This window comes from Lactuca sativa, chromosome 7, assembly GCF_002870075.4.
Source record: "Lactuca sativa cultivar Salinas chromosome 7, Lsat_Salinas_v11, whole genome shotgun sequence".
Taxonomy (NCBI): domain Eukaryota; kingdom Viridiplantae; phylum Streptophyta; class Magnoliopsida; order Asterales; family Asteraceae; genus Lactuca; species Lactuca sativa.
Window position 1 is genome coordinate 42,652,879 of NC_056629.2, and position 25,366 is coordinate 42,678,244.

At 35.9% G+C, this 25,366-nt stretch overlaps 2 protein-coding genes across 2 annotated transcripts; both read left to right on the forward strand.

The window, feature by feature from the left end:
- Positions 1 to 8,876: 8,876 nt before the first annotated feature.
- Positions 8,877 to 9,701, forward strand: LOC128127226 (uncharacterized). Its single transcript, XM_052765663.1, has one exon. The coding sequence runs from the start codon at positions 8,877 to 8,879 to the stop codon at positions 9,699 to 9,701; it is 825 nt and encodes a 274-aa protein (XP_052621623.1).
- Positions 9,702 to 22,173: 12,472 nt separating this feature from the next.
- Positions 22,174 to 24,707, forward strand: LOC111880736 (glucan endo-1,3-beta-glucosidase 13). The gene is made up of 4 exons (XM_023877152.2): positions 22,174 to 22,301; positions 23,722 to 24,033; positions 24,159 to 24,189; positions 24,467 to 24,707. The coding sequence occupies exons 1-4, from the start codon at positions 22,259 to 22,261 to the stop codon at positions 24,552 to 24,554; spliced, it is 474 nt and encodes a 157-aa protein (XP_023732920.1). The 5' UTR covers positions 22,174 to 22,258; the 3' UTR covers positions 24,555 to 24,707.
- The last annotated feature ends 659 nt before the right edge of the window (positions 24,708 to 25,366 follow it).

Here is a 25,366-nt window from a genome sequence, read left to right on the forward strand (position 1 = left end):
TTCTGGATTTAGCATTTATTTTGGTGTGTTCATGATGAGTTGAAGGAAGTTGAATGGTGATAGTGTTAGGAGGTGGATGATGGTGGTGTCGGTGGTGGGAGGTAGGAGGTGGATGGTGGCAGTGGTGGGAATTGGTTTACAGGAAGATGAAAGGTGCTTTGATTAAAATGGAATATGATTTAATAAGAATAATAATAGGAAAAGATTAATAAAAGTTATAAACAAATCCATGTAGAGACCATGTCAATGCCACATATGCAAGTGTTGGTGACTCAAATGTAATATGGCATGCCTCGTAAGCTTAGTGGCCAAACAACCCTTCCATTTATTTCATAATGGCGTAATTGATAGCTAATTTGAAAGTTGAGGGACTGATTGCGAAAAAAATCTTGAGTGATCAATTCAGGACAAAGTCAAAACTTAGTTGTGCTACATTGTTAATTTCCCTTTTTGCATCAGTTCACAAAAAACAGACAAATGAAAATACATTGCTACTTAACTAACTTGCTTAGTTTTTGCATCAAATCCCAAAAAAACACAAAAAAAAAAAAAAAAAAAGTGTGTTGCTATTTATTGCAAAAAAAACTATTTTTCCCTTTTTGCATAAGGTCAAAAAAAGGGATATAATGTTCTTATTTGGTGCATAAAAAGAACTTGTTTCCCTTTTTTGCATCATGTCACAATATAGAAGTTGATAGAAGTTGAAAGTTGGAACTATTATGCAGAAAAAAAATACAAAAAAGAAATTGAAAGTTGATTGCTTTTAGTTCATGTTACAATAATAATAATAATAATAATAATAATAATAAAAATAATAATAATAATAATAATAATAAAAGTTTGTTGCTATTATTGCATGTGCAGCATGTCATGAAAAGAAAAAAGATTGAAAGTTCGTTGCTTGTTTTCCTCATTTTGTGATCACTTTTCTGTTGTTGTTACGTATGTTTTCCAACGGTTTACTATTTGTTCATGTTATGTTGTTAGAATGAATGCTTAATTTGTATACTGAAAAATCCGATCAACGAAATATACAACGCTAGTTATCTTGAATCAAAAGACCAAAGGTGTGGATGTAAAAGAAGCTACAAACAATTAGACAATAAAGAGTCGCTTAAATACAAGAGAAAAATCTTACTTTTGTTTTAAATAATAAGAACATAAATATTGGTTCCCATTTAAAGGCTTAATATTTAAGATTAAATTGAAGGATAATATTTCCTTTTAATTGGATTAAGAATAGATTTTTGTTCAACGATATATGTTGGTTTGATTAGTATATCACTTTTTTTCATGTTTGTAGTTTGTAACCTTGACTAGCTTCTTGCTAAATTTTTTAATGCATTCACTGTTGAAAAAACCAATTTTCTATTGTAGACTTGATAAAATCAAAAAAGGGTTAATTTAAACTTTTTTTATCCTATCATATAAAAATGACATGTTCACAAAAAAATTATGATTTTTTGTGAAAGAATCAGTTAGCAATGTAAAACCCAATACATGTTAAAGAAATGAGGGATCCACAAAGACGTTAAGCGCAGACAAGGGAAGAGGAAATCATGTGGAGGGAACAATTCCATAACCTAACCACTTCAACTGTCTCCAACTAATCCACATCGTACTCATATTTCAATTATTTTTCTCATTAGAGTTATAGGCTGCTTTAATATTGTATATTATTGAAATTAAAATAAATTTTTAATAATAAAATTTTATTTTATTTAACAAACAATTTTAAGAGGTTGTATATATTGAAAATATCTTTCTTCAACCCATTTGATATATTATTTTGAGTTGTTTTATTCATTTAATATGCTAAACATAAATACATGGTCCAAATCACTCATTAAATAAACTAGCAATTTTAACGTGGTAAATTTGCTTGCTATTAACAAGGATAGGTCTTCACAGAAGAGACATGTATAACATGAGAAAAAAAATCTATCATAATAAATAAAATATTTTTTTTTTTTTTGCCAAATATCATTATCTTTTTAATTTTGACATATGTAATTTAAAGTAATTTTGTTTCCACATTTCATTTATTGTATTTTTTTTCCATTTTTATTTTATTGTCATGTCATTAAAGTTCTTAAGTCACATTATTATAGTAATTAATTACAATTTATTATAACCGATTGCTTACTATTATTTTTTAAAAGTCTTATTAATATAATTTTGTTATTAAATAATATAAAAATTAATTTGAATTAATTGTATTCAAATAGTTAATTTAGTCATAATTGTTTAATTATATAATTTATAGAAGGGATATATACAGTAAAGTCCCAATATTTTCATCGATTTGACAAAAAGTCATAAACTTTATTTTTTTGACAGTAAAGTTAAAATTACCGGCAGTTTTTGAAACTTTTACCATTTTTTCCGGTTATCCGGTAATTAGGATTTTTTTGTCAAAAAAATAAAGTTTAGTACTTTCTTGTCAAATCGTCAATTAGGACTTTACCGTAAAAAAAATAAAGTCTAGAACATTCTTGTCAAATCATTGAAAATATTGGGACTTTAGTGTATTTTCGTTACCCAACAACTTTTAATTGTGACTTTTGTTGCAGCACCACTGTTTTTCTTACCATTATCATCTTTACTCTGACACAATCAGGATCAGGAGAAACATATGCATAAGAGAGAGCGAGAAAGGGTGAAAAGACTTGTAAAACTTTCTTTTTGCTTCGTCACTAAATCTTGAACTAAAAAGTGGGGACATACCTAGTCAAAAAGGTTTGAATGTGGAGAAGGGAAAGAAGGGCAATTACATTTTTTTTCCGGTTTCTTATTTCTCCATTTTGGGACTGCAAAAAGTTAACACACCTCTGATTCTTTCTTTCTTGATTATCTACATTTTTTTCAATGTCTTTTTGTTGAGATTAAAAAAATGATTTAACAAAAAATAAACGTTAAGGATTTCAATAGAATCTAGCTGACTAGAGAAAGTTTCAATAACTCTTATGCTTAAAGAGTATCATATCATTAAATTTCTAACCAAAATAAGGGATATATACACTAAAGTCCCAATATTTTCAACGATTTCACAAGAAAGTCCTAAATTTTATTTTTTAGACAGTAAAGTCTTAATTGACGATTTGACAAAAAAGTCTTAATTTTTTTTTTTTTTTTTGACAAAAATGTCCTAATTACCAGCTAATCGGAAAAAAAATAAAAGTGTCAAAAACTGCCGGTAATTTGGACTTTACTGTAAAAAAAAAATTAAGACTTTCTTATTAAATCGATGAAAATATTGAGACTTTAGTGCATATATCCCTTTATAAAAAGGTTGTAAGTATATGACTATGATTCAACTTAGACTTTTAAATTTACATTATATGTCGACTTTTTGTTGATTTCTCTTTTTGTAGGAAATGTTTGGCATAGTATGTTGTTGAAGATACATATATACCGATGAGGGGTGAACTAGAAAGAATGGTTGAAAAGTGTTAGATACTAGATTCAATGATAATGAAACTAAAGACGAACTATAAAGGAATCTGTCATATAAGGGAGTTGGATTTCAAATATTTATTTAGTCAAATGATTACAGAGATAAAAATAGATAAAATGATATAAACAACGAAGAACAATCTAATTTCTCCGTCTACAATGATGAAATTAGATGATTCAAGAGAAAAAATAGATAAAATGATATAAACAAGGAAGAACAATATAATTTCTCTATCTACAATGATGAAAATTATCTTTTAAAATTTATGTCATTAGATATCCACCTTAATAAATATAAAGATTATTTTTGTTAAATGTCAATTTCGTTTGTCATTTTTTAGGAATTTCAGAATTGTTTTTTTTTTTTCCGTTTGTCATTTTTGTGTGTGTTTTTTTTTTTTTTGCTTTTTATTCAAAATTTCACATCATATTAATTAATTTTATTAATATGTTAATTAATGTATATTAATATAGATAATAACCTTCCATTTGTGAATTCTTATATTTTAGGATTGGAACAAAAAGAAAACAAAATTTTTTAAAATACATATTTGAACTATAATAAAAGAAAATATTGTCGATTTGAAATCAAAACAATTAAATAAATGAGCTAAATTCCAAAAGTTGATTTATCATTATTATTATTATTATTATTGAGGTTTGAATTGATATTTTTAAGTAACATTTATGAAATCAAACCTTTGTAACGATACTTCTTAAATAAAACCTTCTAATTGTTTTCTTTTTGATGATATTTTTTTAAAACAATGATATATATATATATATATATATATATATATATATATATATATATATAAATGTGGCCCGTAAAAAAACGAGTTAATGTCAAAATTTATAACGCTTATATATATATATATATATATATATATATATATATATATATATATATATATATATATATATATATATATATATATATATATATAAGCGTTATAAATTTTGACATTAACTCGTTTTTTTACGGGCCACATTGATAAACGCCGATTTGTGTCCATCAATATGTGATCTATTAAAATTTAGTTTACAAATACAAACGTAAATTTGAATTATGACTCTATTTTTTTTTTAATATCTACATTATTAGTTACAATTATTTTTTATTTTTTAGTTATACAATTATTTTGATATCAACAAAATATAATATGTTATTTTTATAAATTTTTATATTTATAGATTTTGATTATATATAACGGCATTTTTTTGAATCGTACAAATTAAATATTTATATATTGTTAGATGTTTTACTTTAAAAAACTAAAAATTAGCTACTCAATCAACAATCATGAGAATATGATCGTACTTTTTAAAAACTAAAGAATAGCTATTATAAATGTGTGGAAATAGAAATCTTTTTAAAGTGCAATACATTTATGAAGCTTTCCCTTAATATTCAAGTTATTGCTGAAATTTTTGAAAAATCTTGATATATAGGTTGATCTTTGAAGACTTTTACATATGTTTATGACTCTTGGATGAGTGTTGGTGAATTTTGAAAATATCACTGGTTTTGGTGGTTGCTTTTATTTTAGATTTATTAATATTTAAGTATTTTTTGTGTTAGGCTGTTGTAGTATTAGGCACTAACATGGTGGTTTGAATTCATCATAAGTTACTTCAACAAGTAGTATGAGTTCCATGAGTTTTATCTGTACAAATTTTGTCTTATTTTGTTGCATTGTGTTGAAGGGTATAAATGTCATTATGATTAAGTGATGACTTCTAAATATAAATTACTATGTCAACTGTATAGATAGAATTACTTATTTATTCATTATTTAGTTTGTATTTATTTCAAAATTTTATTTTAAAAAATGTTTAATGTTCACATATTGATATTTAATTTTTTTTAATCAACGTGTATAGTATGGTGAGCATGGTGCGGTTTTTGGCCAAAACCGAACCGAAAACCACAACTTCGGTTTTTTAAAATTTAGAAACCGCACCGTTCGGTTTTTATGCGGTTCGGTTTTTTTTGCGGTTTTTTGTTAGTTTTTTTTGTTTTCATTTTGTCTTTTTACTAAAACTCAAGTAACTCGGCGAGTTACTTTGACTCATATGAGGAGTGCTAATCATTTTTTGGAGATGAACCGATACCATCACCTCTTAGTTTGAAATCAAATTACATAACCACTCATCCAACATGTTTCTAATGCTTGAACATAATACGAATTTCATATAATATTTGTTTCACATATACATGCAATAATATCAATTAATTTATTCATAAAAATGATACTATCATCACTAGTACTCTTAATATTTAAATGTTAAAAAATGTCATAAACATTATTTGTTATTGTAAATACCACTGACTGTATGCTTGAAAATATACAATCATCTGATAGATAAGATAGATATTTATATTTATAGAAAATTTATTTGTCATAAGTTCTTGGTTCTTACAAATATCAACACTTAATATATATATATATATATATATATATATATATATATATATATATATATATATATATATATATATATATATATACCCGTGGACACCACGGGTGAGAAATGAAAATATTAAGAATAAATCATAAGTATATGTTGACCAATGATTAGAATTAATTTATTAATTTACAAACATGAATATTTTTCTATAAGTATATATTGAGAAAATGTAGTTAGTAATAACACAAATAATTGAGAAAATAATAAAGCTCTTCTAAAAAGTGAAATTTGGATTACAACATTTAAGTATCAGTAAGGTTTAGCTTATTTTGGGACATTCCATATATTTATCACGGACAATTCACAAATAAACAAAAATGGATTAAATCAAAGTGTGCATTACATATTAGATCACAGGCAGCGTACATAACTGCTTGTATATAATTGTTGTTTATGTGTACATTAAAAATAATAAAGGGTTTGCATTTTGATTTGTAATTCGATTTAGCTTTAACTAACACCATCCATTTGCATATTTAAATATAATGGGTTGAGGGGGAAACATCATATACAAAAGGATACATTTATACAAAAGGGGTTTTCATTACATTACACGTAAATTCGTTAATGATTTTTGTGAGACATTCGCTTCACTTTACAAATAAGTCATGTATTGTAACCAGAGTCTCCTGGAGGGAGAGCGTGATAGTTGTATATAGATATATATATTGGGTCTGACAAACCCACACCTTAGTTGCATGCAACAGCTAGACCGGCAGGTCTGGGGTGACAAATGTCATAACATTTCCGACGCCTGAAGAACGTCGTTTCAGGCCAACTAGATCATAGCATGGTTATAATAACTCACATTAAGTATTAACAAACATAGAATTTACGGGGATTTCATTGAAATCAAACAAGTTTATGTCGATTTAAACTTGCATTGTTTTACTATAAGCATGACAAATTACGTGTACATCTCGGTCTTTGGGTTTTAAGACTACATTTACACATTAAGGAAAATATTGGATTTTCTGGAACGAACACTACTTTTACAAGAAAAGGTTTTCATAACTACATACAAAAGTTTATGAACTCACCAACGTGTTGACACTTTTTCAAACAACTTGTATTCTCAAGAAATCATTAAACAGGTAATCGAGTGCTTTTGAGGATGGGACGTTATGGCATCAAACATTTCATATTTTGTCAACATAATGTAATTGATTTGGAAACATGTAACTCATACAATGATGTAACTTTTTCAATTATATTTATGTTGGTTATGTTTACTTTGATCACTATTGCAATTATTGTTATGATACTATACATGAAGTCCTCCAACCCCGGACGTTTCCGCCATCCTTGGTTTGGGGGTGTGACAGATTGGTATCAGAGCACGATTTATAGTGAATTAAGTATATCAAACCACATAAGATATACAAACTATAAACACATTCGGGACTAAAAGTCTCTAATTTGAAACATTTTTCAATTGGTTATACTTTTAGAAAATAAATAGTTTTCTTGTTTAAAGTATAAATACATACTCGCATAGTGTCATAACTAGGGAGAACATAAAGTAAAAAGAAGAGGAATTGAACACTACGAGTATGCCTTGGTATGTGTAATCAGTTATGGGAAGGATATATCATGATCAACTATATCCGTCCGAGAAGTGACTTACACATAGTGGGGGATACTCGCAATTGGCAACAAATCTAACGACCTAACTTCACTCTACAAAGAATGCTCTAAAAACCAAATGTAAACACTTAAAATACTATATGAGTATTTCATGTTGCTATAGCGCAATATTATTATTATTATTATCCTTTACATGCTTCTTACACCCCAATTCTCGTGCAGACGACATGGCCGAATTTCATCTACCTGGAGACCCTTACTTCCCTAATGAGGGAAACACTGGATGGCTCGAGGCAGAACCCGAGGAAATGATCGAGGAGGATCCTTAGGAGGACCCTGAGGAGATTGACGAAGAAGAAGAACCCGAGGAGGAAGATGAAATGGAGGACGAAGAAGAAGAATCTGAAGAGGAAGAAGAAGAAGAGGAACCAGAGGAGGAAGTCTTCAACCCTCCTTACATCGCCAGGGTGCCTGCGAACCGTTTCGGCTACAACGGGCCTGAGCCCCGTTGGGCAACAGTGATCGAAAGGTGGAGCCGACAACAACGCCAACGATCACCATATAGCGACCAACGTGGTTACTACGACCTCAGCCACGGGGGACCGGCTGACAGAGCCCTCCCCGTCATGGTCCAGCATATCACGAATTTGGGGAACCAGAGTAGGTAAATGGCAGCTCAAGTTCGGAATCTCAACGTTGTTACGGAAGCCACCGATGCACACACCAGGGAGTTGGAAAGGGACTTCTATCCGGTGGACAACTTATCGAGGACCTTGTTGTCGCTCGAGCGGAGGTAAGGGAGTACCAAGTGAGGCACGCTGCTCTCGAGGAGAGAGTGATCGCGGGCGAACACCAGACTGCGGAGCTTCAGGGAGCCTCGTCCTCATCTCAGGGCCACCATGGACCAGATGCCACCCGCCGCGAGTAGTGTTTGCACTGCTCATGTTTTGTTATAAAACTAGGATTTCGAGTATGCGTTGGTGCTACACTTTCTTGCGAATAGGTTGACCCCGCGATTAAGTGATTACACTAGTCAAAGGGCTTTTGTGCCGCCAAAAATTATCCTTTACATTGATGTAATGTGGACCCTATGAGGTCAAATTTTCCCTAAAACAATATGTACTAAAAGTTTATCAATGAATTTGGCATGCATTTTATTTCATTGGATGTTTGGCACTAGATCTCACTACTGAATCCATAAGTTTAATTATATAGATTTCTACTATGAATTTGTTTGCAAACATATGGAAGTCGGGAAATAATATACTTAAAAACTAATGAACTAATTTCACGACACTCGACTTATATCCATTACTAAAAGCCTTATACCCATTTCGTCTTTGAAATTCTATGACAGAAAAATGCCACCTCCTAGATCTGCTAGATGCACTGAGAGAATGCAAACAAATTCACCCCCTCCGCCTCCCCAGTATGATCCTATTATGTTTCAGGCTGCGGCTACATCCGCGGTGGCAGCTGCTATGTCCCAAATCAACACTGACGGTGCCAGGAGGACAGGGAGCAGTATTAACATCTCTACTCAAGGGGATAGCCAAGGGCGTTCGAGAGAATGTTCCTATAAAGACTTCACAAATGGCAAACCTGATTCTTTCAATGGAAGTGGGGGCGTCATCGCTTTGATGCAGTGGTTCGAGAAGACTGAATCCATCTTCGAGATCTGTTTATGCCCCGAAACATACAAAGTCAAATTCGCAGCCTGCACTTTCTCTGGCAAGGCCCTCACTTGGTGGAACGGCCACGTAAAATCGATAACACTCTCTGTGGCTAACTCGTTAAGTTGGGAAGACTTGAAAACTATGATACTGAAGGAATATTGCCTAAGGGGTGAGGTGCAAAAATTAGAACAGGAACTGTGGAATCTCAAGATGACGGGCTCGGACCTTGCAGCTTACACCACTCGATTCAATGATCTAGCACTCCTCTGTCCGGCGATGGTTACACCGGAAAGCAAGAAGGTGGAACGATATCTCTGGGGTCTATCATCCCAGATTCAAGATAGCGTGCTGGCCTCGAGGCCAACCACTTTTGATAGTGCCAAGGAGTTGGCACAACAACTCATTGATCATCGGTCCAGCCATGTCACGGTGCCAACCACCTCCGATCAAGCAAAAGGAGGGAACAACAAGAGGAAGTTCTGGAACAATAAAAAGAAGCAACTGGCGTAGGATCCCGCTAAGAAACGGCAAACTGTTTCCATCCATCCTTCCACTACTCCCTCCACTCCGGCCCCGCGGAAGCAATATGCTGGAACTCTTCCCAAGTGCAACAAGTGCAACTTCCACCACACTGATGCTTGTCGAGAAATGAACTGTAGTAATTGCAACAAGAAGAGGAACAATGCTCGATTCTGTAAAGTGTCAGCCCAATCCGTCACTCAAGCCACCCCGGCCGCCAACACCGGAGCAAGCCAAACCTGTTACGGTTGTGGAGAGGCAGGGCACTTCAAAAGAAACTGCCCAAAAGCACGAAACACCAATGTTGGGGGTGCAGGAAGAGTCCTAGCTTTAGGGCATAGAGAAGCAGTCAAGGACCCCACGGTGGTTACCGGTACGTTCCTCCTCAATAACTCTTATGCATGCATACTTTTCGATTGTGGGGCGGAAAGGAGTTTCGTGAGCCAACAATTCAAACATTTACTTAAAGAAAATCCCCAGTCATTAAAAGATTCATACGTCGTAGAAATGGCAAACGGAAAGGTTGAGCACACTAATGATATTTATATAGGGTGTACCCTCACTCTAGATCACCATTCGTTCAAAATCGATCTATTGTCGGTCACGATAAAAAGTTTCGACATCATCATTGGTATGGAATGGGACTTCTTACATGTGGGGTTTGTGAGCCATTAGAGGAGTTACAATTGTGACTCTAAGCTCAAGATCAATAAGATTACAAGGATTCAAGCTACTTGGAAGAGGTAAACCACTTAGATCTGTTTTCTTTATGATATTTTCGATTTATATATGATAGATCTAGGTTTGTAAGTCTTGGATTCAAAGCATGTACAATAGAGAAACCTAGATCCAAGCATTAGGGTTTGTATGAGCATATAGGATTGTTTTTATGCATAAAACCCATCAAAAAGTACCTCCGAAAGGAATACCACGCCTTCTTAGCCCACGTCGTAGATAAGAAACAAGGGGTGAAGGATATCAAAGACATTCCAAAAGTGTGCAGCTTCCCCGACGTATTCCCAGAAGATCTGCCAGGTGTGTCACTCGCACGACAAGTTGAATTCAGAATCGACTTGGTTCCCGGAGCTACCCCCGTAGCCGAAGCTCCATATCGTCTCGCACGGGCAGAAATGCAAGAACTGTCTAGTCAATTGAACGAACTATTAAGCAAGAGGTTCATCAGACCGAGCTTTTCACCCTGGGGAGCACCAGTCCTGTTTGTGAAAAAGAAGGATGGATCTTTTCGCATGTGCATCGACTATCGAGAGTTAAACAAACTTACTGTCAAGAATCGATATCCCCTGCCCCGAATCGATGACCTCTTCGACCAACTTCAGGGAGTAAGCTACTTTTCAAAAATCGAATTAAGGTCGGGTTACCATCAACTGGGAGTTCAAGAGGATGATATTCCCAAGACGGATTTCAGAACGCGCTACGGCCATTACGAATTTGTGGTGATGCCCTTTGGATTAAAAAACGCACCTACGGTATTCATGGATCTGATGAACCAGGTGTGTCGACCCTTTTTAGACAAATCTGTGATCGTATTCATCAATGATATCTTGGTCTATTCGCGAAGCAAATAAGAGCACAGCCAACATCTGCGACTAGTATTGGAGACTCTAAGAACTGAGAAGCTTTATGCTAAATTTTCAAAGTGCGAATTTTGGCTCCGAGAAGTGGGATTCCTTGGCCACATGGTTAGCGAGAAAGGGATACATGTGGATCCCTAAAAAATCAAAGCGATCGAAAACTGGTCAGCACCTACAACGCCGACAGAAATCCGACAATTTTTAGGGCTCGCTGGATACTACCGAAGATTCATCCAAAACTTCTCCAAGATCGCTAAACCACTCACCACCTTGACTCAAAAAGGTGTGATGTTTAAGTGGGGAGATAAACAAGAAGCCGCCTTCCAAACGTTAAATCAAGCCTTATGCAGCGCGTCGGTCTTGTCTCTTACAGAAGGAACCGATGACTTCGTGGTATATTGCGATGCTTCAAATCAAGGTCTCGGATGTGTGCTCATGCAGAGAGGGAAGGTCATCGCTTACGCGTCAAGGCAACTTTAGATACACGAGGTTAATTATACTACCCACGACCTTGAACTGGGAGCAGTAGTGGTCGCCCTAAAAATCTGGAGGCACTACCTCTACGGCACAAAGTGCTCCATCTTAACCGATCACAAAAGTCTCCAAAATATCCTCAATCAAAAATAGCTCAACATGCGGCAAAGAAGATGGGTAGAGCTGCTGAACGACTACGAGTGCAAAATTCGTTATCATCCGAGCAAGGAAAATGTTGTAGTCGATGCCCTAAGCAGGAAGGAATATTCAGGTCGCCAGGTGAAGTCATTAACAATGACGATCCATTCACACCTATTCACACAAATCAAGGAAGCTCGACTTGAAGCCTTGAAACCAAAAAACATGACAGGTGAGGCATTGAGAAGGATGGATAAAAAACCTAGAAGTTAAGGAAGATGGAGCTCGTTACCTCATGAACCGGATTTGGACACCGAAGTTTGGTGGGTTCCGAGACGTTGTCATGAACGAAGCACACAAGACTCGATATTCCATCCATCCTGGTTCAGATAAGATGTATCTAGACCTCAAGAAGTTGTACTGGTGGCCGAACATGAAAGCTGAGATTGCTACCTATGTGGGCAAGTGTCTGACTTGTGCCAAGGTCAAGGTGGAATACCAGAAACCCTTATGACTACTACAACAGCCTGATATATCGGAATAGAAGTGGGAACGAATAACCATGAACTTCATAACCAAGCTGTCGAAGACATCAGGCGGACTTGATACCATATGGGTAATCGTCGACAGACTGACCAAGTCAACACACTTTTTACCAATGAAAGAGACCAACTGTAGCACCTGGTTCCTGGTATGTAAGATTTATCTGAGTATTTTGTATTATTGGCCTTGGACTCGGCGAGTTGGAGGCCCGACTCGCCGAGTAGAGACGAGACTTGGGACGCGATTAAGTTGGCGACTCGGCGAGTCCGCACTGTCTGATGAAACCCTAATTTCCAAGGGTTTGCACCCTATTTAAACGACCATTTGCGCCCCAACTCCGCCCCCTTCACCCTCAAAAGCTCTCCATACATTCTAGCCCTTGTTTTTGTGAGTTTGAGGCTTTTTAGTGTGTTTCCTTGAAGATTTTGGGAAGGAAGAAGAGTAGATCAAGAGGAAGGGAAGGAAGCCAAGCATCTTCGTGTTCTCTCAGTAATTTCTTGGAGGTATAACTCGTTTTCCCCCTGTTTCTATGCTTATTACTCCATTAAAGTCCTTCTTGAACCATGTCCCAAGCTTGGTTGTGCATTATTGGTTGATTCAAGTTGTTAGCCTTTAGATCTAGACCTTATTCAGTCCTTGGAGCTTGGATCTACTGCCTTTATGGGGTCATATTGCACACAAGCCCTAAATCTACCCCTTTTGGTGCACTTTGAGCCTTAGAACCTTTATTGGTGATTATCTACACGTAAAGTTGGAAACTTTACGTGGCAACCAAGCCCTAGGAGCCCAGCTCTATGAATGGTAGGGACTGGATTCGAGCAAAATCGCGTATATGGCTTCTGCATGAAGCAGACTCGGCGAGTCGCTCATCTGACTCGGCGAGTCTGGTCGCGAGTCTCCGAGTTTGTCCCCTTTTCGTTGTGTCGAGTTGAGTAGTGAGTCCTGGGTGGACTCGGTGAGTTAGTAGCCGAACTCACCCATGAAGGAACTCGGCGAGTCAACGCCCTGAGTCGGCGAGTTCAAGGCAGTCTTCTTAGATCAAGAACAGACTCGGCGAGTTGTTCATACAACTCGGCGAGTCACAGCATGAATTGTTCATCGGATGAAGATGAACTCGGCGAGTTGTTCATACAACTCGGCGAGTAGGATGAAGGACTTGGATATTAGTTTAGAAGGAGAACTCGTCGAGTCAATGCCGAACTCGATGAGTAGAGATGGGTTGCAGAACAATTGATTGGATAAGGACTCGGCGAGTTAGGAAGCCAACTCGGCGAGTCGGGTCAACTGAAAGATGACTCTGGCTTTGACTTTTAACTTGATCAATGGTAAAATGGTCAATTTACCCGAGGGTCAGTTAGCGGTGTTTGATTGAGTGTTTTGTGGGAATTATAGTCGGAGGATTTCCGGAGCAGCAGCAGCAGCAGACAGTCAATTCCCACACAGACCAGCAGCTATTTCGAGGTGAGTTTCCTTCCAGTAGGAACGGGTTTAAGGCACCAAGGCCGACCCGTGTAGACGAGATGTTAGCACTAGAGTGTGGGCCGAGCCTGTATCTCTTGGTTTAGTTAAGTATGATATATGTGTCGGTATGATAGAGTTGTCTATACTTGTTGTCTGTGTGATACTTGTATATTATGAGTTAGCGGTTGAGTGTGGGCAAGGCCCATATCTCTCCGAGAGTGGAGTGTGGGCTAGGACCGTATCTCCCAGATAGTAGAGTGTGGGCGAGGCCCGTATCTCCCGGCTAGCGAAGTGTGGGCAGGGCCCGTATCTTCACGAGTGTGGGCGAGGCCCGTATCTCCCGACTAGCGAAGTATGGGCAGGGCCCGTATCTTCACGAGTGTGGGCGAGGCCCGTAACTCCTAGCTGAATGTTATATGTTATATGCTTGCATGGTATGAGGTATTATAGGGGAACTCACTAAGCTTTGTGCTTACAGTTTACAGTTTTGGTTTCAGGTACCTCTTTATCGAAGGGGAAGGAGCTGGCGCGGTAGCGGCACATCATGCACACACACTGGTTTCCGCATTTATGAGATTTCTCTGGGATTTACACTCTGATATTTCGATTGGTTGTATGATTTGGCTTTAGACATAGTTTACGTTGTGATGTGGTTTGATCAAACAATGTTTTTAATTATTAATGTTTTCTAAAGTAATGTTTAAAAATGAAATTTTTGGATGAGAAAATTGGGTCGTTACAAGTTGGTATCAGAGCCCTGGTTTGAGGGATTCGGACACACCTTCGGGGGGTGTCTGAACTCAAATCGAGGGGTCAAAAGATTTTGAAAAAGAAAACGTTTTCTAAAAGGTCAAGTAAAGTATTTTAAGAAGAAACGAAGTGTGTGATGTGCGCAACCGGCCGAGCTCAAGTAAGTATTCCCCAAAGTACCCATACAAGCTTATGTTGTGTTTATCAGTTTCAGTAGAACAGCATGCTAGAATAGGACTAAGGATCTAGTAGTGATGCCTTATGTGCCTGCTTTATGTGCTACAGTGTATGAAAATTGCATGCTAGAATCGAGTAGACAACAGTAGGATAGCCTGTTAGGTTATGTCTGATAGTATGAGTTTAGCTCTGTATGCTAGATCAGTTTCTCTCTATGAGAGCGGATTTGCTTGAGATTGTTCCCTTAGTTCGAATGTTGCTTGCTTTGTGCTTTGTGGGACTATGAGTGGTGGGAGTTAGCCATTAGGTGAATACGTCACGTCAGATGTGATCAGGGTTGAATAATCTTAGAGTGCTGGATTTGGCCCTATTGCGCAGCTCTCGTTTGCGTCTAATCGTTGTAGGGATGAGCCTGTTACTCGAAGGATTATCCGAGCTTCACCACATGTGATGGTATTAAGGTAATTGTTAATTGGAACTACTAAGAGGCCTTCACCAGCTGAGGACCTGGTAGGGTGGAGCCTGAGATTTCCCTAGGGCAAGCCTAGGATGAGTATAGCAGTGATCAGCCGTAGTGGAAGGGATCTGGTGGAGTCGAGGCAGTCCTTGAAGAAGGTACGGATAGATGTGGAAGGTAGTATGGGCCCGTACTACTGAAAGCAGAGGATTCGTACCCGAACCAAGGAAGGCCAAGATAAGACCGGGGAACGTGTAAGTAGTTGTGATCCCTCAAGAAGTATCAGTATCACTAATGATTGTTATTATGTATTGCAGAATGGTGATACTTCGATTGAGGCCGATAGATGGCGGTTCAGGAGAGGGGTCAGGTTCGGGATCAGGTTCCGAGCCGGTAGATGAGGGACTACGCGAGTTCATCGCGTCAGAAATCACCAGGGGTATCCTTGAGTCGACCCCCATTATCTTCGGTTCGATCAAGGAAGGGATCATCGAGTTGATGGAGGATCGCCTCAGGGCGTTCAGGAGTGACATGGCATCTGGCCAGTCGGGATCTTGCACGCTGTCCTTTAAGGACTTCAGGGGCAGTGGTGCGCCGGATTTCCACGGGGTGAAAGACCCCATTGCGGCCAGGCGATGGATTGCGGACATCGAGTCCGCACAGTTGACTAGCTTCTGCCCCGAGGGGTCGAAGGTGAGGTATGCAGCAGGGTGTTTACGAGACCGAGCTCGAGATTGGTGGGAGTCAGTGGGTGACTCGTTGGGAGCCTCAGTTACCGAGGCTATGACCTGGTCGGACTTTGTGACCAGGTTCAGGGCAGAGTTTGCACCGGCTGTCAAGCTTCAGCAGCTGGCCAAGGAGTTTTTGGACATAAGGCAGACAACGGAGACTGTGGCGGAGATCATCGCCAAGTTCCGGGAGAGGGCACTGTTGGTGCCCCAGTATGCGGGCGATGAGGACATGAGGAGGACCCGTTATCATGACATGCTCCGAGCAGGTATCCGGGAGCATGTTAGCTTTTCAGCTTGCCCTACCCTGGAATCCATGATTGTCAGGGCAAGGGAAAGGGAGATTGATTTAGAGCACATTCGGAAGAGGAAAACAGAGGCGGGGCAGGTGGTTGGGGCTTCAGGAAAGAAGCCCAGGGGATCAGATGGGAGGCCGAAAGGCCAAGGGGGACCTGGCCGCTGCGGGAAATGCGGCAGGACGCATGAGGGAGCATGTAGGATGGGATCAGCAGGCTGCTACAAGTGCGGCAAGGCAGGGCACTTTAGCAGGGATTGTACTACTCCAGTTTCGGCTATTCAGACATCGGAGTTGTTGTGTTTTCACTGCAACCAGAGGGGCCATAAGAAGGCCAATTGCCCCCAGTTAACAGCATCGACGCCAGTAAAGGCGCCAGCTCCAGCGACCTTGCGGATCACTAATGGCCGGCAAGGCAAGGAAGAGGCTCCGGTGGTGAGGAGCCGGGCATTTCAGCTGACTACCGAGGAGGCATGCGCTGCACCCGACGTGGTGACGGGTATGATTCTTTCCCTCTACTTTATTTTATGATGTTATGATATTGATATGTGCTATGTGTGTATATGTATGCATTAGGATCGTTCCATGTGAACGACATCCCAGTTTAGGTGTTGTTCGACTCGGGTGCCTCCCGATCATTTGTTTCCCTTGCGCTTAGCAAGAAGTTTCCTGAGTCTTCAGGCATATTGGATTGCCCTTTAGAGGTAGAGATTGTTGATGATCGATCGGTGCGAGCATCGATGGTGTTTCAGGATTGCGTATTGCGTTTGTTTGAGGAGCGCTACTTGGTAGACTTGGTTCCCATTCCGTTGCGCGGGAACAAGGTGATTATAGGCATGGATTGGTTGAGCCCTAATGGGGCGGTGATAGACTGCGCACAGCAGCTAGTGTGAGTCAGGACCCCGGGTGGGGGAGAGTTAGTGATTCATGGCGAGAGGCCACATTGCGGACCCACTGTATGTTCAGCAGCGAGGGATAGACGCTATCTTCAGTAGGGATGCGCAGGATATGTCGCATATGTGATGGATACCCGGGAGGCGGGTAAGCCGACAGTGAACGAGGTTCCGGTGGTTCGAGATTTCGCAGATGTTTTCCCAGAAGAGCTTCCTGGGATACCTCCGGAGCGACAGGTGGAGTTCAGGATTGACCTCGTTCCTGGTGCGGCTCCGATAGCCAAGACACCGTATCGGTTGGCTCCTCCCGAGATGCAGGAGTTGTCTACGCAGCTGCAGGAGCTGCTAGACAAGGGATTTATTCGTCCGAGCAGTTCACCCAGGGGAGCCCCGATCCTGTTTGTGAAGAAGAAGGATGGGTCGCACCGGATGTGCATAGACTATTGGGAGCTGAATAAGGTAACGGTGAAGAACCGTTACCCACTAGGTGAACATCACATCTTCTCACCCTCTCTCTCTTTATCTCTTGACTGAGAGCTAACACACACGCACACACACTTTTTCAAATCCTCTCCAAACACTCTCAAAGATCATCCTCCTTCCTCCAAGAATCTCGATATTTTTGCTTGTTTTTAAGGATCTTCATCAAGTAATTTTCAATCTTTGGTAAGTGTTATCAAACACAAACATCTCCTTTCATTTTAACATCAATAACTCCTTCTTACATAGCTTTATTCCATGATCACACTCTTAGAAACTTCATAAGCTCGAAAACTACTTCAAGGTGTTCCTAGGACCAAAAATCTCTTCACTTCATCTTCAAAAACTGAAACATCAAAGCAAAGGTGAGTTCATACCCCCTTGTTTTTGGTTTTCATATGATTTTTAGGGGATAATACAAGTAAAATGTGTAGATCTATGTGTTTTATGCATGTCTTGTGTGATTTCTTAGTTTATTTTGTAAAAATGTGTTAGATCTTAACACATCTCGACATCTTAAGCAACATTGAGTAAAAATCCATGAACTAAGACAACTTATACAGCATATTATCAAGTTAAAAGGGGCTATATGTTTAAGATATAAAAATTTAAAGCAAAAATCTTGTTAAGGGTCATAATTGTCAAGAAAACAAAAGATAAGCGCAAAAAGTGACATTTATGGTTTTATAAGGATCAAACAGGTCATACTTATATAAAAATGAGTTTTCATGATAACCCTACTTTTCAAAGGGCCAAAAGTGTAAATTTCAGCCTATTGGGCTTAATATTTGGGCCTCACGGTTTTGGGCCCAAATTTGCAAAAAATAAGAATTTTGGGGTTAAAAATGTTATTTGATCAAAGTTTGAGTCATAAATGTAAATAAACCAAATTTAGGGGTGAAAATAACATTTATTTCTAAATTGGGCCAAAAATGTAACTTTTATGAAAATTGGGCCGAAAGTGTCATTTTTTTAAAATAAGGGGCTGAAAATGTTTTCTGCAAAACTGGGCCAAAAATGTCAAAATATGAATTTTTGGACTAAATCACGAACTTTTATAAATTATGGACAAAAGTGCTATTTTTACAAAAATTTGGGCCTTAATTGAAAATTTGAGGCTTATTGGCCAAGAACGCCATTTTTACAAAAAGAGGGCTTTTATAATCAATTTGGTAAACCTCGAGCTAAAACAAACAACGAAATAATAACGAATGGACGAAATACATCGATAACAATTTTTATTGGGCCTAATATTCACGTTATATGGCCAATGAGCCTTAAGGGCCCATTCAAGTGTATATTGAGCCTAGTATTTTCCATGACATGTTTATTGGGCCTTGCGAAACTTTTACATGTTAATTTGGGCCTGAGCTATGGGTCACATGAGTGTTGGGCCTTAGTGGTCCATCTACATGCCTATTGGGCCTAAATTACCCTCTTACATGTTATTGGACCTTTGTGGTCCATTTACATGCTAATTGGGCTTGGACTGAAATTCACATGCTTAGTAGATCGTAACTATAACTTTTCATAATTATTGAACTTCATATACTTATATATGTACCTTTTGGATATGAAAACATACAACATACATGTAAACATTAAACATGGTGAAAAACATAACAAACATGAAAAGTTGAGAATCTAGTGAGACTTGTCGGTTGGCACCTTTGAGTGTACAATCGTAGCCTTAGTTGCTCGCTATAGCTAGACTAGGCCAGTCTAGGGTGACAAAACCCGAGTTTCCTGGAGGGAGAGCGGGAGTTTGTGTATAGATCTATACGGGGTGACCCCCACGCCTTAGTTGCTCGCTACAGCTAGACTAGGCCAGTCTAGGGTGACAAAACCTTGAGCAAATACCGGCGTTTGGAAAAATGCCAAGACAAGAAAACCTAGTTATTATCATGCATGGTTATAACGACTCATATAGAGATCCAATACCATTTTAACATTTCGGAGATTAACCCTTTCGATCGTGTCAATACAAAACAACTTATTTGATGATACAAGAACCACGACATTATATTAAATCAGAAAATATCGGATTTTCTTTAGAAATACTAATATTCAATTACCACTTACTTACAATACAAAGAAATTTAAACTGCATTCCTATATGTTACTGCTATGAAATTCACCCATGCATTTATAGTCGATTTTCACACCATTTTCAGACATTTTACAGAAAATATCGGATTTTATGGGTTTACAAATGATGCAAAGACTTTTATTCAAACATACTTATGAACTCACCAAAATTATATATGTTGACCGTTTTCAAAATAACTTGTATTCTCAGGTAATCGTTAGGCAGGAAGATTTTCAAGTGTGTATGGATTTATTTTGTGTAACATCACTCATCGTACTATTAATACTTTGAATTTATGTAATCTATAACAATGTACTTGATATGAACAATAACAACTATAATATGTAATGTTTGGTGATGAATGTGTTATGTTTCATGTATCCTGGCCCTAACAATCCTTCGCCCCTGATTACTTCCAAATTTTTTATAAATTACACATTTATCTTCTTCTTACATGTTTTTTCATTTTCAACTATAATATATATAGCCTAGTAGTGTTCAAAAAAAAAGATGTGATGTAAGAGCAATATAATAGAGAAATTTCGAATATCTTGAAAGTAAATCAAGTTAAGGTTGAAGTTTAAGAACATTACAATGAATATATCAAACAAAATGACGTATTATAGTATGTTTGGATACCTAAGTTTATATATATATATATATATATATATATATATATATATATATATATATATATTGAGGTTCAATAGAAAACCATAATTAACCAAAGAACCAATCGTGAGCGTTGGAAATCATAACAATCAACGGCCAAAGAAATAGATGTACACTTTTATATTGGACGCACACACACCGGATTATACTAAAAAATTCACCCTTTACTAAAAAACCCACCACTTTTTTTCATTTAAAATTTTTTTAGACCATGTTTTTTATCCAAAAAAAACCGAATATATCGTTGTTCACGATTTTTCGTCCTCTTTCCATAGAGATTTATGATGATATATAAAAAACGATTTTTTTTTCGAAATAAAACTCACTTCATTTTCTTTGATAAAAAAAAAGTTAAGGTCTATTTTTTATAGAAAACAAATTAATCCATATATCAAAATTCATATTTTTTGTACTTTTTTAACATAGATTCATATTTTTGTTAAAAGATTCATATTGTAAACCTATTCAGATTCACATTGTGAACCTCCTCAGATTCACAGTGTGCATAATAATAAGTCAGATTCATAGTGTGAATCTGAACTGATCGGAGCTTTTTCACACTGTGAATGTTAAATTTTGAAATATTTACAGTTTAGATTCACAGTGTGAATCTACACTGATCGAGGTTTTTTTTTTTTTTTTTTTTGGTGAACAATCTCAGATTCACAGTGTGTATAATAGTAATTGAAAATTCACAATGTAAATCTGAACTGTTCGAGATTTTTCATATTGTGAATGTTAAAAATTGAAATATTTACAGTTCAGATTCATAGTGTGAATCTACACTGTTCGAGGTTTTTTTTTTAATTGGTGTTGATGTTTATTAATAGAGTACAAAATTAATATTTTTGGTATAATTAGTTTTTTTTTTTATAAAAATAAACTTAAATATTGAAAAAACTAAGAAAATTAAGTGGGTTTTTTTCGAAAAAAAAAGTTCGTTTTTTATATATCATCATGAATTTCTATGGAAAGAGGATGAAAAATCATGAACAACGGTATATTCGGTTTTTTTCGATAAAAAACTTGGCCTAAAAAAAAATTTAAATGAAGAAAAGGAAGTGAGTTTTGTTATAATCCGGTACATGTACGTCCATTATAAAAGTTTACAATCCTTACTTTTGCCGTTGATCGCTTTAAATTCCGACGCTTTTGATTTGTTTCTTGGTTCTTTGATTAATAATGGTTCTCTATTGAACACTCTCTCTCTCTCTCTCTCTCTCTCTCTCTCTCTTTATATATATATATATATATATATATATATATATATATATATATATATATATATATATATATATATATATATATATATATATAAATTTATAATATTTTAGAGTATATTTACCACTTTACACTCTCCTTGTGATAGGGACCCAAGTATATATGATAGTATAGTAGGATAGGTCTTTTAACCCTTTGCAAGTAATTAGTAATGTGTTCAAATTATATGCTCTAAACTTATTTCTGATTTATTATCATTCAAAATCAATCTGTAAAATAACTATGCTGAAAACGTATAACAAAATAAAAGATTAGATATCAACAACAGAATCAGATTACTTTAATAATCTTTTAAGTAGTTTTTTGTTATTTAAATAAGAATGTGCTTAAGCCGAGCCTTGAAGAAACTCTTTGATTCCTCATGTGCATTTAAATAAAATTAAAAACAAATAGGAAAAAGTAAAAGAAAAGGAGGAAAATTTGGTTTGAAGAAATCTCTTGATTCTTGATGTGCATTTAACTCTCATTATTTGTCTTTCACCAAACACACACATAATTCAAAGGCCAAGTCTTGATCTATGTCTTTCACATTAACACTCCTTCTTGCAACATGTTACCTATGTATGTATCTCTTTCATTCCCTTTTGTTTTATTTTATTTTACAGCAAAATTGATCTTAATATGACTCTTTTAAGATGTCAGATAAACACCATGACTGCATGGATTGTTATATGGCTTGATATGTTTTTTTTTGTGCCATTTTCTATTTGATAGCTTAAAACAAGCATGAAAAACTTGTTTTGCACAACCAATGTGGTTTGTCTAATGTTTGTTTTAGTAAATATGTAATCTTAATGATTATCTGACTTTTTCAAATGACTATAGGACCCTACATTAAGCATGTTTAGACAAGCCATGTTCTATTCTTGTCATACTTGGCATTAAGATCATGTGGTTGTTGATGTATCATAGTCAATTGAAATAATCTATTTTAGTTCAAGTTACCATTTGTTTTTATACATACAAACTTTTAAAATGACCCGATCTCATTCTTTTTGTATGTTGGCCATTTTCACAGACTATTATTTTCAGTTGAAATAGTTTAATTTAGTTTACTCCATGATCAAAGTCTCGTTAAAATCGAAACTACTTACATAACTATAATACTATATTACAGATTATTACTCGATTATAACTCAATATTATCTAGAAATAGTGATTGTTGCTACTCATAGAGTAATGAAAAAGAACAACTTATCATAAATAGTATTGTCTTTATCGTAGTCTTCTTTTTGTTCATGTTTTTTTTTTGTGCATATTAATGTCCATTCATTTATTTCATTATTTATAAATATTTATATGATGAGTTAGATTTTTTTTGTCAGACACTGTGAAAACTGATGACAATAGATTTGTTACACAAAGGGTTGAACAACATGGTTAAAGAACTCAAGTGGCAAACTTCTTGTGCTTTATTACCATTATTTTCATAATTATTGTATTTAATATGTAAACTATTAAATCCACGAGATTTAATTAATTGACATACTTGGAAATAGATAAAAAAAAAAAATTACTAAAAAAGGTCAGCTTAGTCCAAAATAAACAAATTATCCTGTAAAAATTAATAAGATGAGTCCATAAGCGTTTCTGTTGCGTTTTCTTTTGAGAGGTCAATTAGGTCAATATCAATTCTCCTTTTGAAGAGACTAAAATGACCCCATGCTGTGGTATACTGAGAGGTCAATTTGGTCAGATGAGGAGACACCTTTAAGAAGCCTGAAAATGTGACCACTCAAACATGTCTCTCTTGGTGTCTAATTGCCTATTCTCATCAATTCACTTTATTCTATATATATATATATATATATATATATATATATATATATATATATATATATATATATATATATATATATATATATATATATATATATATATATCAAATGTGTGTGTGTGCATTATCAAATGTTTTTTAAATAAAATGTTTTGTATTGTATTAATTTCTTAAAATTACATTTTTTTTTTTTTTTTTTTGTAGATGTTGTGATGGTAGGGGCTGAAGATACACTATTGTCACCACCGGAAGGCAACATGACCTTTTTGGGTGGTACGAATTGGTGTGTTGCTTCACCTGGTGCATCGCAATCCGATTTACAAAATGCATTGGACTGGGCCTGCGGGTTAGGTATGGCTGATTGTAGTCAAATTAAACCTGGAGGCCCATGTTTTGAACCTGATACGCTATTTTCACACGCGTCTTTCGCTTTCAATAATTACTACCAACAAAACGGGAATTCCGATGTTGCTTGCAATTTTGGAGGGAGTGCAACTTTGACAAAGAATGATCCAAGTAAGTTTATTCCAGATCGTCCAATCAAGGGTAGCCAAATTGTTGAGTTTGATTTATTCTTTAAATAAACCAAAATACAACATTTCTAACGACTTACTATTTCTTTGGCTTGTTTTGCACGACAGGCTACGGGAAATGCAGCTACATCGCATCTGGGTAAGATGATACTTAGTTCTTTTACATTTTTGTAAAAAAAAACATGATAATATGGTTGTAATCTAACCATTTTTAAGAAATTGGTAATCAGTTGCAAATGAAACTTTAGGTTTTAGATTCAAACAAACAAAACAACCATCTAGTTTGTCATAAAATAATCTAATTGTACACTATAACTGGCATGAATAATGTATTATAATATGTCTATAAGTCAATTGATTGTTGCTAAAAGTTTATAAAGTAAAGGCTTAATGTATATTTTTTTTCCTTCTTCTAGGCCAACGAAATCAGAAGGGGCCTCTATATGGAAGTTAAATTGGTGGAAAAGTGGTGGGATTGTATTGCTTTTGTACATGGGAAGCTAACATTGAATTAGAAGGTAGGGAGGGTGTCTTTGATGTTGGTTTAGGAATCTTCTTATATGTCATTTTTGTAATTTACTTTACTTAAAACTAGAAATAAAGTTTTGTAATTGGATTTTAGTATTCATTATACTATTATGTCAGTATTCTTTATCATCTGATGTGATAGACTTGGTTTTTATTTCTTGACACAGTTGAATTGGGACGCAAGGAAATTAGGCTCTTTTTGTAATTTTGCATATTTAAATACGTACCAGTTTACGCTAACCTTCATTTCATTTATTACTTCGCATAACTTTCTCAATCTTATTAAGTATATGTTTATCTGGATAGATTAAAGTAATGTAGTTTATATCATTATTAAGACTGTTTTTTTTAGTTATATAATTTTATATAACTAACGGAGAACTTATAACTTACCATAGGGCATAGGCATTTCATTTTTCGAGGCCTGAAGCCATCTTGGGCTTAATTAAACCCAACTTTCCTTTAGCCCAACACTTGGATATTATCCAACATTAGTTCGGATATAAGTAAAATACAAATACATATTGTTTCACTTTGAGCAAATATTGATTTTACCAATTAGAAGTTAACATTAGATATAAAATAACATAAAATATGCAAATTAAAAATTCATATCCAATAATGAAGTTGCGGAAAATAAAATTTAGGTTTCAATGAATTAGACGTAACGAGAAAATAACAAATATACAATCTAAATGGTTGTCTGATAGCCTTTTAAATTTTCAATTAAAAATAAAACTCTTAATGATTGACGTTTGATAGTCTTTCAATTTTAGCAGCAGCCTCTT